Source organism: Cardiocondyla obscurior, linkage group LG10, assembly GCF_019399895.1.
Source record: "Cardiocondyla obscurior isolate alpha-2009 linkage group LG10, Cobs3.1, whole genome shotgun sequence".
Lineage (NCBI taxonomy): Eukaryota > Metazoa > Arthropoda > Insecta > Hymenoptera > Formicidae > Cardiocondyla > Cardiocondyla obscurior.
In genome coordinates this window covers 5,916,422-5,930,639 of record NC_091873.1, presented here as the reverse complement: position 1 = coordinate 5,930,639, position 14,218 = coordinate 5,916,422, and the positions used below count along the sequence as shown (strand labels likewise).

Sequence of the window (14,218 nt, the reverse complement as noted above, 5' to 3'; positions counted from 1 at the left end):
TCGCATCTAAGAAATCGCTACTCGCGTCATAGTTCAAGATCATTTTGAATGCAATCAACGTTTTTCACCGTGAGACTCAACCTTTCAAGAATTGCCCAGACAGCTCGCGCCGTCCGGATCAATTTTTTTAAGGTCAGTCACTTGCAATACTATAATAATATATAAATTTGATATTAAAAAAACGCGTTATAATTAGAAATCAGTTTGGGTATAATCCACATGTATTATGAAAGCAGTCCTTTTAAGAATAACCGCTCACGATATAAAAATATAATGACTTGATGCAAATAGAATTAAAAGAATTAAAATCGACGCTAATATTTGATATGAAGGAATTCTTATACCGTCTACACTTGCATTGAATTTTCAGCTATGTCACTGAAGAAATATAAATAAAATTATAGGATCATAGAATAAGTTTTGCGTGTACATATGCGATGCGCGTTACGCATTTAATAATTCGCTCATTCAGCGATGTTGTCCATCTCGACCGCTATAAAATTAAACGCGTTATAAAAGAAATTGTACGTTGAATATCATATAAAATGTTAAATCTTAAAATCAATCTGTACGTTGCAATAATCGATCGATTGGATCGTTCGTAATTTAATTATTTATTTAATTGAAAGTAACAAATATAATTAATATCCAAATATACATATATATAAATTACATTTTAAGAAATGAGATTTGGTTAGACCATCACGTAAGATACATACATCGGTAATTCGTTGTTCAAAAATTTGATACGTACATATACTCGCTCGCATATTTTACGAAACGTAAAATATGTATCTCTTAAAAGTTTTATAGCTTTTATATGATGTACAATGTAACAAAAGAACGGCTCAATGTCGCCTCGGTCCTGATGGAAAGAGTTATCCGATATTACATGCGGACGCAGCGTGCACACACGCGTGCGTGTACGTACATGCATTCACATTCTCTTTGCCAAGAAATTCATAAGAATAAGGTATAACTTAGCGGAAAGCGCGCAGCGTCGCAAACAGTCTCGTCTAATATATGCACGACGCGTCTTCGCTCGTTGCTCGGATAACTTTCTTCGTCGAGGTTTTAAGCGGTCGGACGGTCAACTTTATACGTCCGCGCTGGCGAATTATGGAAATCCTTCCTGAAAAAGTTCAAAGTGCGACGAGACCACGCTAACGTGTCAAAAGGTGCAAGTCGTTGTTAAAGTTCGTCAAAACTTTTCACAAAAAGCATTAATGTTTGTTCCCGGCGCTATCGCGTTATCATTTTATCGCGATTACACATTTGCGGTTTAATAGCGGAAATCAGAGTCGGAAGTGCTTACTACGACGTTACGTAATCGATCTCTCGCTTGCTAACGAAGAGCCATAAATTAGTAATTCACTTAAAGACTTGTGTGAATTATATTTTCTTTGTTAATGAATTATTTAGAAAAAAATATTTAAACAGTAAAATCACTTTCTCTCGGGGATTTTTTTTTTTTTTTTTTTCTTATACAATAGTCTAATCGTTGTCGAATATTATTACCTATTGTTATATTCGCTGCAAGTTCATGACGCGAGATAATAGAAAAGTATGTTTGTTGTGCTTCCGAGATTATAGTAGTTTATATGTTCCTTCGATGCAACGTTTATCGCGATTTGATTTACCCTCCCGGCAGGAATAATTTGCCGTTCCCAGGTGGCCGCAGTAAATCTCGCAGATTCATGTTCAAGTCGAAGGTTCTCTCGTGCTCTTCGACGCGCGAAACGTCGTAATAATCCGGCTGCGGAATAGAGCAAGCCGCGCGTGTGCTGTGTTGCTCGCAAAACGCCCAGAGACGCGGAAACACGTCCGAGAACTACGGGACCCTTAGACGGCGTAAAGCGTGTCCCCCGTGCGAACGTAAATGATCGTAAAACGTCGTTCTGGATCATTGGCCGATGATTGCAGGAGAACTGATTTGAAATTTCCTTCGCGATCGCCATCAACACGTCGCGTAAAATTCGTGCGTGCTTCATTAACTCGCAACTATTTTATTTTAACTTCTGTTTTTACCTTTGCCGTTTTATTGCTAAGAGGAGATTGCAGATTCGTTAAGGCTCATTAATTAATTCCGTAAATTTAACTGTTTCTCATTCGTTGAAATTAAAAGCAGTCTTTTATTTACGAAATATGCGCGACCTATTTTCAATTTAAAAAAAAAGAAAAAAAAAGAACTCTATTCCATTCGCGAATATTTCCTTTGCGAGATTTTCAATTAAAGCGTATTGCAAATAAAGGATTTAAATTAATAGATCCTTGTAGATAAGAAATGCAAAAAATGTAAAATTCTAGACATCAAATATAAATTTATTTGCAATACGCGTATGTCGTGTACGTTTTATATCAGTATATAACGCAATAAATATATTCTTTGATAAACAACGATTCTCTGTGATCTCCAATCGCAATAAAAATCGTGTTCAAATCGTAATAAAAATCGCATATATGAAATGGATTCATTTTATATAGAGGAGTTATATGAAATGAATACGCAGCTTCGAATGCAGCTGTGCTTGCGCAGTAGCATGCGTTCGGGGCTGAGACCACCAAGACAAGATTGGCGTTTTCGTTGGAGAGGTTAGGTTTTGGTTAGTGGCAGTGTGGAGTGTGGACGAGCAACAGTACGTAAGGCTGTAAAGGAAGAATTCGTGGCGTGAATATAAATAATATTTGAAGTAAAATGGATCCAGCTCTTCTCAGAGAGCGAGAGCTCTTCAAGAAACGTGCTCTGTCCACTCCAATGCAAGTATTTTTTATCTGCTCTTAATACTCCTTTTACAGCTTTAGATATACACATATCTAAGGTGGTATTTTAAGAAACAGAAATAATAAATATAGATATTTAATTAGTTTTATTCAAAAACATAATTGTACACTTTGTTTTATATATTAATCTTGGGGTGTATAAAGTCTGGACAACATAACCTATTACGGCGACATTGTAATAGTTTATCATTATAATTACACCTATATTATATCTGTTTCGTATATCCTCACATTTGGGATATTTATATTGAAAAAAAATATATTTCTAATAATATAATAATTTCAGAGTTGACAAAAAGAAGCAGGAGAAGGATACTGCGAAAGATGAATCTTCTAAGAAGAAACCTAAACCATCTCTGGTATCTACAGGACCAAAATTGGACATTGTTAGCTATAAAACCATGACTGGTAGTACGCAATATAAATTTGGTGTGCTGGCAAAGATAGTGAAACATATGAAAGCAAGACATCAAGAAGGGGATGACCATGCTTTAACATTAGAAGAAATTTTGGATGAAACAAATCAATTAGATGTTGGATCAAAGGTATTTTCTGTCATATTCCCATTTATCATTAAAGTAAGCTATTAATTAATTTTTATTTTTTTTACTTTTAGGTCAAACAATGGCTTCAGACAGAAGCATTGGTACAAAATCCTAAAATAGAAGTAACTGATGGCAGATTTGTTTTTAAACCTATGTATAAAATTAAAGATAAAAAATCGTTATTAAGATTATTAAAACAGCACGACTTAAAAGGTCTCGGTGGTATATTGTTGGAAGATATACAAGAAAGTTTACCACATTGTGATAAGCATTTAAAAGTATGAATTATTAATATTTATTTTTTATTGCTATTAAAAAAAATATTAATTATGTTATTATATATTTCAGAATCTACAAAACGAAATTCTATATATTACGCGACCGCTTGACAAGAAAAAGATTATTTTTTACAATGATAAAACGGCTCAGTTTCTCATTGATGACGAATTTCAAAAGCTGTGGAGAGCTGTTGCTGTAGATGCTATGGACGATCAAAAAATAGATGAATATCTTGAAAAACAAGGAATTAGATCGATGCAGGATCACGGACTCAAGAAACCAGCGCCGATTAAACGAAAGAAACCCGTCAATAGAAGAAAACAATTTAAGAAACCGAGAGATAATGAACATTTAGCAGATGTCTTGGAAACGTACGACGATTAAAAATTCCATTATTGTTAAATAAAATTTTATACAAACTTAGGGAATAACTAAATGTAAATAAAATAAGCATTATAATAAATTTATTTTGTAAATAATTATTATTTTAAGTAAAAATGTTATAAGAAATATTTTCATACGTTTTCATTTCTTTAGGATTTACTTTCACATAATGCTATTTATATTTTATTTCATAAATACCTGTTTGTATCGTAATAACACAAAGAACTTTCGACAGTTGTACTTTATTCTAAGCACATAATAAATAAGTAAAACATTTATTGTCATATCTCGCACTATAAGTACAAAATAAAAATAGAATTGTGTAAGTCGCAACACTTGTACGAACTATATGTATATTTGTTTGTTGTACGCTTGTAATCACCTTTCTTTTTAATCCTAAAGGATTATTCATTCCATTTGATGGAACAGTAAAAAACTTATAAAATATATTACTATTTTGTGATACAAGAGTATTAAAAATTATTAGAAATAATTAAGTTTTTTATATTACTCTTCTTTTTTTGTCTGAACTGTTCTGCATATTTTAAGGTAATAATTAAATAGTTACGGTATCATAAAGATGTTATAAATATTTTCACATATTCGATGTTACTTTGATATGAATCTTATTACATTCTATTAATTAAAATCTGATATTTTCTTTGGTATATTTTACTTCGCTCTTCTTTATACATATAACAAATGATTATATTCGCGAATAGTTCTACTTTTTTCCTCACAATTCTGTTTCTTTTTTTTTTTTAACACAAATTGATCTTTTCTTTTGAACGATTTCTTTCATTCTTGTAATATGCGCATATTTCAGACAAGAATATTAATCCTTTGGTAAAGCAGAGTCACTTTTTCCACGCGAATAAGCGCGTGTTGCTTTACCACCGAGCATTCTGTCCAGTAAAGATTGTTTGTTTCTTCTTCTAGCTGCGAGGACTTCTCTGCATAATTCGTGGAAAGATTCTGCGACCTGAGCAACCTACGGAAATTGTACGACCGTTTGAAAAGAGTCTATAAAAATACATCAGAGACTTAGCGGTAAGTCATTAATTAAAAATAGCAAATTACTTGCTCAGCTGCGGTTATTTCACTAAACCAGCATTCGAAATCTTTTGCCAATATCTCTCCTTCCTCGGTGCTGACTTGCCGCAAATGAACCATATCGGCTTTATTTCCAACGAGAGCGAGAGGCATCGCGGCTTCGGGATCAGCTACCGCGAGAGCTTCTTTAGCTTTTCTAACGAAATTAAAAGAATTCCTGTCTGTTATCGAATAAACCAACAGCAGCCCGTCTGCCCATTGTAAAGTTTCCATCGTCGGTAGCTCATCCTCGCTCTATAAAATGTTAGAGTGTTACACGATATAGTTCTATTTGTTAACCAATATATAATTTGCAAGATTTTGTTTAATAAAAAAAATTACCTTGGGACACGTATCTAAAATTTCAAAGAGAATTGGTTCTCCGTCGACTAATACCTCGTGCTTGTATCTCGTTTCTAGAAAGTAAAATGATTTTTTTATTACATATGTAATTATTACAGTGGCAAATGTGTGATACGCGTTAGGCTGCGTAAGGAGGGGGGGACTCGGGGGGGGAGCCTCAGGTGGGAGAAAGTGGGACGGTAGGCCGAGCATGCGCGCGGGATCACTCGGCTTCCGGTAACCGAGCACGCGGCACGTGTCGAGGAAACGTTCCGTTCTTCAAGGTACTGATCGCGACCTTGGTGATGCGGGGGTACATCCCGACGTGATTAAGCATCCCCGGGGAATACTCTGAACCCAGAGAGCACGTACGAAAAGCCTTCGAAGCAAGTTCTATCACCATATACGCGTTGATAATATTCTCGTCTTTGGAGCGATCGTCGCGACTCGCGAGTAATTAATTACGGTCTTTTTCGACTCAGCTGCGATCGGAGATCAATCTTTATTCCTGATAACGTGTGTAGAAGTTTCACGGTAGGAAGTTAATCTGTGAGAGAGACTCAGGTGGAGGAAAGCGGAACGGCAGGCCGAGCATGCGCGCGGGATTACTTGCCTTCCGGTAACCGAGCACGAGGCACATGGCGAGGAAACGTTCCATTCTTCACAGGCACTGATCGCGACTTCGTGGTGCGGGGTTACATCCCGACGTGATTAGACATCCCCGACGAATACTCTGAACACGGAGAGCGCGTACGAAAATTGGTATAATATGTTTGTGCCGTGCAGTGCGTAGCGAGCTAGACGGGCAGTTGCTGCGCACGAAAGAGACAGAGGTCGCGCGAGACAGAGCTGTGCTCTTACGTACATTCGCGTTCATGCGATTGGTGACCTTCGGCGACAAGGTGTTAACGCGATCGCTGGTCAAGTCAAGTGCATAGTTCACGGCGGAGGTCTGAATACGCAGTTAGCATAAATCGGGACGGACAGCTAACGTGTTTGTTAGAACGCGCATTCATGCGATCATTTCTCGACCGGTGATCTTCGCAGGCAAGGTATTAACGTAATCGCCGGTCAAGTCGAGTGCGTAGTTAACAAAAATCGGGACGGACAGTCGACGTGTTGATTAGAACACACGTTCATGCGGTCACCTCTCGACCGGTGACCCTCGCGGGACAAGGTATTAACGTAATCGCCAGTCAAGTCAAGTTCGTGCAGTGCGTAGCGAGCTAGATAGGCAGCTGTTGCGCATGAGAGAGACAGAGATCGCGCGGGACACAGCTGTGCACTTACGTACGTACATTCGCGTTCATGCAATCGGTGATCTTCGCGGGACAAAGTGTTAACGTGATCACTGGTCAAGCCAAGTGCGTAATTCATGGCGGAGGTCCGAATACGCAGCATAAATCGAGAGGGACAGTCGACAGTTGTTGGTTAGAACGCGCCGAAAATTAACATATATCCATTGATCTCAATAAAGTCGTCGTGGCTGACGCAACTAACTTTATAATACTTGCTTCCTGCTTTCGATAAGAACCAAAGAACACAGTAAAAGTGCCATTGTCGCCGATATTTAATAAACGAACCGCGGACGGTTCGTCGGACGTATCGGAAGTGCCGAGTCAGTCTTCGGGCGGATTTTTCTATTCGATTTTTATAAACGGTAGTGCGTAGTTAATTCTCGCGAATGTAAATTCACGGTCGCGTTTTTTCAGGAGTGTCTGTGCGTGGAAGGAGGATCCGACTTGAGTTTCTAGTGCTGAGAGGAGGAGGAGGTCTAGGACAGGCATCATGCTTCGACGGATCAGCTGTAAAGTAAGTATCGCTTCTTTCAAGCGAAAAATCCACAGCCTTGCCGTTATTAAATAATTCTATCTTTAATTAATAAACTAATCACTTTTATATTTTTCTGTTACAGATCATCAAGTGTCTAGTGCTGAGAGGAGGAGGAGGTCTTGGAAAGACATCCTGCTTCGGCGGAGCAACCTCAACGTAAGCATCACTCTTCTCTTTACTTAAAATTAATAGCATTCCTCTTTTAACGATAGACATTTTTATTTTTAATTATTTTATTGATAAAGTACTTGACGCGTAATATTTTTTTTTGAACGTTGAAAATTATTTTCAGCATCTCTTCATTGAAGCTTTTATTTTTATGTTACAGGATCGTGGTAGCTGTAACTCCGCCGCTGCGCATCAAACCGGTGAGTCAGAAAAGACAACAATTTTTTACATTTTTATATTTGTTAACAAATAGGATTTATATTTTTTTAACAAGCGTGCTATAAGCATAAATGACGATGCTTGATAAGCACAATATCTCTTTAAATATCTCCATTCCTCGTTTAATAAATTTAACTCAACGTTTTTTCTACTATGACTTGTCCCCGCGTATTTTAGTAAATTAGATTAATTTACGCCGATATTTAAATTCTTTCTACGTATCAGCTTAATGATACAGTAATTTAGCGTGTATGTAGAGGGTCGCGGCGCAGCCAAGTTTAATCGTATCAAGTTGTTAACAAAAGCCGCGAATAGAAATATTTAAACGTATCGGTTTAAATCCAATAAATCGACGATCATCCCGACATAATATACAACATGCATCCGAACATGATAGCGATCAACTATCAATAATTATTAAATGCATCAAACGTACGCTTCCATCTTTATTATCGCGATAAGGAACAACGTTGTAGAGGCGAGAAAAATATAAGATAACGATAGGTCGATGATAGGTGTAAGGTCGTAGAATTCTTTTGTAATAGATCGTAAAATATTCGAAGGGCTTCGCGCGAATAAATCATCGTTTCGCTTTTTAGTCCCGCGTATGGTCTCATTTAATCTTTAATTTAAACGTGAACTTTCGAGCCGGTCGCGTCTCAAAATACGATTTATTTCCAAGTGCCTCACTCGATAGGCTTCTCGAGACTATCTTCGAGCAACTATAAATACGGGCCTAAGATCTATCTCACCTGATTGATGATCGTATTCCCCGATGTATCTTCTCGTCAGAAATCTCACTGTCAATGCTGAAACATAATGGAAATATACATGTATATATGCATATACCGCTCGCATATATAGTTGAAGCATGACATAATTATGTTGTACGTGATATAATTGAGTTGGCAAACTATAATGACAGGCTACTCGCGCAACGTTGCGTCTCGAATTCGTATGCATCGCGGTGATCTACATTTCGTCCATTTGTTACAGTCGTATCTATTTATGCAAGAGAAAATCAACACGCGAACACGGTTGCTACCTCTCAGGGTGTCATAATTATTGCGTTATAAACGGTATCGGATATTTAACCGCGCATTGCAAAACAAAAATTAAAGAAGTTAGGATATTTAATAATTTTTAGACAGTCTGTGTAACTATCTACACTCTGTATAATTATTTCTATCTACTTAGCGGAAGTTTAAATACATTTTGAAATTATATATTTCTATATTTCATTATATGCATTTGCGTGAATAATATATTTTTTTGTTTTACTTTTTTCAATTTTTGGTATAATATGCTTTCATGTAAATTGGTTTGTTTCTTTTCGGTACAAATTTAATTGTACAGAATACGCGTTAGATTTAACAAATAGAAATATATCTCGATGAAATATTTTCATGGTATTTTAATCTTCCGCACGCTATTGAAACTATCCATTAGGCTTAATGCTTTCTTTTTTTTTCGGTTTTATCCGAAATAGTTTTTATCCAAAATTAATCTTTTAAATCTCGAAACAATGCTTTGCGTAAAAAAAGTGATGAAAAGAGGTTGCTTTCGCGCCGGACTTGCTCGATATAATGCATACCGAATGTATTGCGATTTGATCAGAAGAAACGAGAGTTACAACCCAGTGACACGCTTCGAGGTATACCACACTATTTTTACCACAAACTCAAATCTGCCACGGCGCCACAAAGCCTTACGCGATGCATTAACGCCACCGTGGCTTATTTTATTTTAAATATAGTTACGCATTTACTTTTTAAATACGAAATGCCAGTTTATCACGAAGCATGTAACGTCAGTAATTAATTCGAGTCTAACTTTTTAACTGCAAAATTAATATTTCATAAAATATAATAAAATGCGACTAGAAATAGGTTCTTGCAAATGTGTAAACTAATGTAAAAATAGTCTTGAAGTATATTATAATTGGTTGTATATGTCATAGCTACTCGAAACATTGTATAGATATTATCTAAAATATAGGTCAAGTTTTTGATCGACACGAGCACGTGGATGTTACGAAGGTTAGCGAATTTATTAACGATTAGTTTATTTGCGTTCAAAATTTGTGGTCCAAAATCATTGGGTTGCCGCTTATTTTCTTCTTGATTTAACGCAATGTTAATAAATAAATATTTAATACTTAAAAATCTTTAAATTCTCGAGCACGTCAAATATTTTTTTAACAAAAAGGAATTGTTTTAAAAATAATTTCAAAATTACACTTAAATAATTAAAATAATAATTAAAAATATACTTACAAAAATTAAAATACCTTTTAAATAATTTTCGCGTTAGGGTTAAACTTATTATGTTCCTTATTTACATCGCATAAAAAGTAGTAGGAAGAAAAAAAAGTTTTTTACGTGCTGTTTTATGGTATCTCTCAGATGTTACGTTGCTCGAAACAAAAAGAAATGATATAATACTCGTTTCTTTTTCTCGATATGAAATCTTAATCGTAGAGAAATGTTATGGAAAGCATGTTATAACTTGAGGTGGTCCAAGGCAAATTTTGAAGTAAAATTTTATAAATAGCAACCACGTATTTTGCGGCCAACAGAAAAGACGCACCGTTCTGGCGAGGACGGATCAATTATTTATTCATGCCTTTACACTTGCCATTACCAAAAATACGCGGTTAGCTACTCTCGGGGTCCTCAACGCATATCTCATATATTCATCTTTATCACGTGAAACGTGTTACTTACGTGCTGGCACACGAATTTAAAGTGTTATCGTTTACCGCAAAATTATTTTATTTTCGAAAACGCGTTTCCTACTTTCGGTTCGTCGCTTTTCTCTCTGCAATTATTTCGTAAAGCGCGCAGCCTTCGCAAAATTAAATAGATTTGGTCTTTAATTGTATATCAGTTTTTAATTTTAATTTCTTTACGAAAATACTTTATTATTCCTATTAAATTTAACTGTCAATCTGTTTCTTGTTGTATTAATTACTGATCGCGTTATTTCTTGATATTAAAAAAATAAGAATTTTTGATTTATTAAAATACACTCACCACTTTTGCCGACTCCTGGTGCTCCTATTACAGCCACTTTAACTTCGCACAGCGAACTCTTCTTTCTTCTAATGCCTCTAATCGCATTTGACGTCATACTATAAGCATCTATCTGCAAAGAAATAAATTAAAACGATATCAAAACAAAATTATCGATTAAAAGCTTAAAAAAAAAAAAAAAAATCAGAACACACATTAAATAATTTTTTGTTTCAATATTCTCAAAATATCAGAATCATCTTTAACGATTTGCTATTATAAAGTAAAAAAATAGCTGCAGGCTAATACTTTGTTTTATTTTTTGCGCACCAAACTGTGATCTATTTACCGGGTGTCCCATTCTTTTTTTCTTTTTTACGTAATAAAAAAAGCCAACATTTTTTTCGGCACTTCGTGGCATCCGCCGCTTGTTTCTCTTTAGGCGCGTGTTTGAATAAGTTGCGCTACACTTCGAGAGAAGGAAGGCAGCGGCGAAAGCGCCCGTCTAAAAACGAGAGAAAGAGAGACAAAGCGACGAGCGGATAAGAGGAGGCAAGTGTGATGGGTACATTAATAGAACGGTTTGCACACACATGTTCCGTGGAATCTTGGGAATTTCTTCCACTGTCTAACAATGTGCCGGGGTTACGAATACCGGGCGCGATGGGTACGATAATGCGGTTTATTACGAAATTTCCATGTAATCTCGTGTACGCAAGTACGAGGCATCGTTTGCGAGTAAATTCGTTGAGCTCTACAGCGATTGTTAAGCCGTATCATATCTTTATCTGTTGGTCGTTAAACAATTACTGAAACTTTGAACGGCAGTGCGCGGAAACTAGTGCGAACGCTGCTCTCTTAATCTCTGTAACGTTAAAATGCCCGCGTACGTGCACGTGTTAACGACACACTTTCCTAAATGCACGTTAATGGATCTTGGAACATTTCATCGCATAACAAAGTAGCCGCGATCGCGTAGCGCAAATATAAATAGATATCGTAAAAATATGCAAATGAATACACCTGATGTAGGTAATGTACCTAATGTAAGACAATATTTAACGTAAGTAAATGTAAAACTTTTTGCCGAGAAATACTTTCTCTCGTCCGTTACATAAGCGCGGAAAAAAATTTTTTTCTTTTTTTTTTTTATTCATTTTTCAACTTGTTTTCATATTTTCCAATATTATTGGATTACGGTAAAACGAGAAAAGCTGCCTCGCGTTTAACGATAAAGCTGTTAAAATGAATAGAATATAATTAAATTTTTACATTTCGGAAAATTCTTTTCTGTTAAACTATATTTTTTAATTATGTTAACCTTTACACTCTCTGATATCGCATAAAGATATACTGTTACTGATGATTTTGGCGCATAATACTCTATTTTTTTTTTTAATCGAGGATAGATAGAGATGCAATATTGATTTTATGCTAGCATCTTGCAAGCAAATAGGTTTTGTTTAATTGTTATTTGTAACTACATACTTAACGTACTTTTACTTACCGGGTCAGTTTAAAACACACTCTGCTGTACGACACCGCTACTTCGTTTCGTTATTCCGCTACACGCTTTATCAGTTCATATCACGGTCGAACTGTTCGTCGAGTATTATAGGAATGCATAGCTCAAACTTAAAAAATAAAATACAAAACGTTTCGCGAAATAATCTATTGACAATTATTGATTATTTCGTTTAAAAAATGATCGAACGGTGCTAACTTGTCATCAATGATAACTGTAGTCTGTGGTCTTCGCCGGATCACGCGGTTAGATCGCGAAGAGGAGATTTTATGGTGATAGTCGTGCGAATATCGCATAAATAGCAATAGTTTCGAATTCGCGACTTCGCGAACCACCGCGGTTCTTGGTCTCAACGCGACTGTCTCGCCTCATTCTCTTCTGGCAGCTCGCGAGGCTCGCCAGTTCCCTTATTGCTCTTAAGCCACGTACATGCGGTACCCGCTTCCGGTACAGATGTGCGCGCAGACGAAGGTCGAGATTCGAAACGGCCGATGTCCCTTTGAGCTTCTCGTTATACGTGCCATTTTTGCATCGGGATAAAATTGGAGTAGACGCGTCCGTGCCGCGGCGATGTGACAAGGAACCGCGATGTAATTAATGTTAGGGACCTGGGAACACCGAAGTTTTTATCCAACGTTGATTGAATCACGATTAGTGACGATTATAAAAATTATTACACCAAGTCAGTACGTTAGGCTTTAACGAATATCATTTATGTTCTTTAAATAAGTTTAGTAAGTTATTATTTAATGTAATAAAATTAAAATAAAGCAAAATTTTATACAAAAAAAAATTAAAGCAGTTAATTTAGCGATTGTGATATTTTTTCAAGAATATTATTTATTTTCCGCGGGAATTTATGGTAAATTAAAATCCAGCAGTAGCTAAGTTTTTCTTTTTTTTAATTAATTAATTGCTAACAATTTTTTTTAATGCAAAGTTTTATGTTTCATAATAAAATTATCGGCCATACGTTTTGTGCGGAATATTTAGGTATTGTAATATAATTACAGAGATATTTGAATTTCATTATTATTATGTTAAAGTAAAAATTGCAAAAAGCATTAAAAAAATTTTAACGAAAGTAATTGTAGTTATAAAAAAAATATCGACGATAAAAAATTTGTCGTTAACTATTTTACGCTTTGAAAAGTATCTCCATGTTATACCGCTAAGATAAAGCACTCTGAATTTATCGACGGTCTTATACTTTACTACTGCAGATACATTTTACGCGTTTCAGGGAGCCGCACGTTAGTGAACTTGAAAATTTCTTCCTTTCCGACTTTATCAACTTGATCTCGGTGTTGTTTCGGTGTTCTCGGGTAATTTTTGTTGAACGACCAGTTTATTGCAAAGCTAGAAAACAAAAAATACGATCTCATTGATTCGTAGTTACTATTATCTAAATTGGTTTCGTTACTTTAATTTTGTTAACAATCCCTCGTGTTTACATAATTTTCAGCATAGCTCTTCATTTCGAGTATTTTTTTTTCGCTCTTATCTCTGCGTGTTTAATCCCATTTTTATTTAAAATAAATTTTAATTCGTTTGCAATAACATTTATTAAGATATGCTGCGTGTGTCGTTAAGAACATCTAAAAACATATATAAAATATTTATACAAAATTCGATTAATTCGATTCGATTAAAAAATTCGTATAAAACAATACTGATTTATAATTTTATCCAATATTCTCGTATAATATAATATTATATTAAATTTTAGTTCCGTCTGAAAGTTAATCGAAAATTATAAACGGTAATAAAGGTTCTCTTTCTTTCGCTCTTTCTTTCCCTTTCACTTGACATTTTTTTTCTTTCTTCTACTTACACGAACGTGACTTGGGCACGTAATACAAAACGACGCCACACAACATTAACGCGATTAACGAGTGTCGCTTCAGGTAGATGATCCACTCAAGCGCGCAGAATTTCTCGTCGAAATAAGCTGATGAGTAAAGAAGGAAGCTATTTGGTCGATGAGAGACATTACTTTCTCTCACCGTATTCGTTCCAAGATTTGACGTATATGC

General features: G+C 35.6%; 3 protein-coding genes across 6 annotated transcripts in view; 2 read left to right on the top strand and 1 right to left on the bottom strand.

Moving 5' to 3' along the window:
* Positions 1 to 2,515: 2,515 nt before the first annotated feature.
* Positions 2,516 to 4,136, top strand: Tfiiebeta (transcription factor IIEbeta). Its single transcript, XM_070662906.1, has 4 exons — positions 2,516 to 2,757; positions 3,068 to 3,326; positions 3,398 to 3,604; positions 3,675 to 4,136. Exons 1-4 carry the CDS (start codon positions 2,696 to 2,698, stop codon positions 3,987 to 3,989), a joined length of 843 nt encoding a protein of 280 aa, XP_070519007.1. The 5' UTR covers positions 2,516 to 2,695; the 3' UTR covers positions 3,990 to 4,136.
* On the bottom strand, positions 3,062 to 12,704 carry LOC139106281 (ras-related and estrogen-regulated growth inhibitor). 3 transcript variants are annotated; one of them, XM_070662909.1, is made up of 7 exons: positions 12,381 to 12,704; positions 12,165 to 12,291; positions 10,679 to 10,790; positions 8,396 to 8,452; positions 5,424 to 5,497; positions 5,070 to 5,336; positions 3,062 to 4,980 (listed from the first exon to the last, which is right to left on the bottom strand). In XM_070662909.1, exons 3-7 carry the CDS (start codon positions 10,773 to 10,775, stop codon positions 4,825 to 4,827), a joined length of 651 nt encoding a protein of 216 aa, XP_070519010.1. In that variant the 5' UTR covers positions 10,776 to 10,790; positions 12,165 to 12,291; positions 12,381 to 12,704; the 3' UTR covers positions 3,062 to 4,824. The 3 variants fall into 3 exon arrangements, with proteins under 3 accessions (XP_070519010.1, XP_070519009.1, XP_070519008.1); XM_070662908.1 differs by having other exon boundaries at positions 12,165 to 12,704; XM_070662907.1 differs by lacking the exons at positions 10,679 to 10,790; positions 12,165 to 12,291; positions 12,381 to 12,704 and having other exon boundaries at positions 8,396 to 10,434.
* Positions 7,056 to 14,218, top strand: part of LOC139106275 (uncharacterized) — a 117,828-nt gene continuing 110,665 nt past the window's right edge. The window contains exons 1-3 of one of the 2 annotated variants that reach the window (XM_070662892.1): positions 7,056 to 7,235; positions 7,339 to 7,412; positions 7,585 to 7,624. The gene's annotated coding sequence lies outside the window, so the exon portion shown is untranslated. Of the gene's footprint in view, positions 7,413 to 7,584; positions 7,625 to 14,218 lie in introns of both variants that reach the window. The other variant, XM_070662895.1, reaches the window with a different exon arrangement.

Excerpts from the sequence above, each read along its gene's own strand:
- LOC139106281 (XM_070662907.1), bottom strand. The coding sequence starts at position 8,606 with ATGCATACGAATTCGAGACGCAACGTTGCGCGAGTAGCCTGTCATTAT. Across the intron at positions 5,337-5,423 it reads TTTTAGATACGTGTCCCAAG|AGCGAGGATGAGCTACCGAC; the intron begins GTAATTTTTTTT and ends AACATTTTATAG. Across the intron at positions 4,981-5,069 it reads AAATAACCGCAGCTGAGCAA|GTTGCTCAGGTCGCAGAATC; the intron begins GTAATTTGCTAT and ends CAATTTCCGTAG.
- Tfiiebeta (XM_070662906.1), top strand. The coding sequence starts at position 2,696 with ATGGATCCAGCTCTTCTCAGAGAGCGAGAGCTCTTCAAGAAACGTGCT. Across the intron at positions 2,758-3,067 it reads CGTGCTCTGTCCACTCCAAT|AGTTGACAAAAAGAAGCAGG; the intron begins GCAAGTATTTTT and ends TAATAATTTCAG. Across the intron at positions 3,327-3,397 it reads AATTAGATGTTGGATCAAAG|GTCAAACAATGGCTTCAGAC; the intron begins GTATTTTCTGTC and ends TTTTACTTTTAG.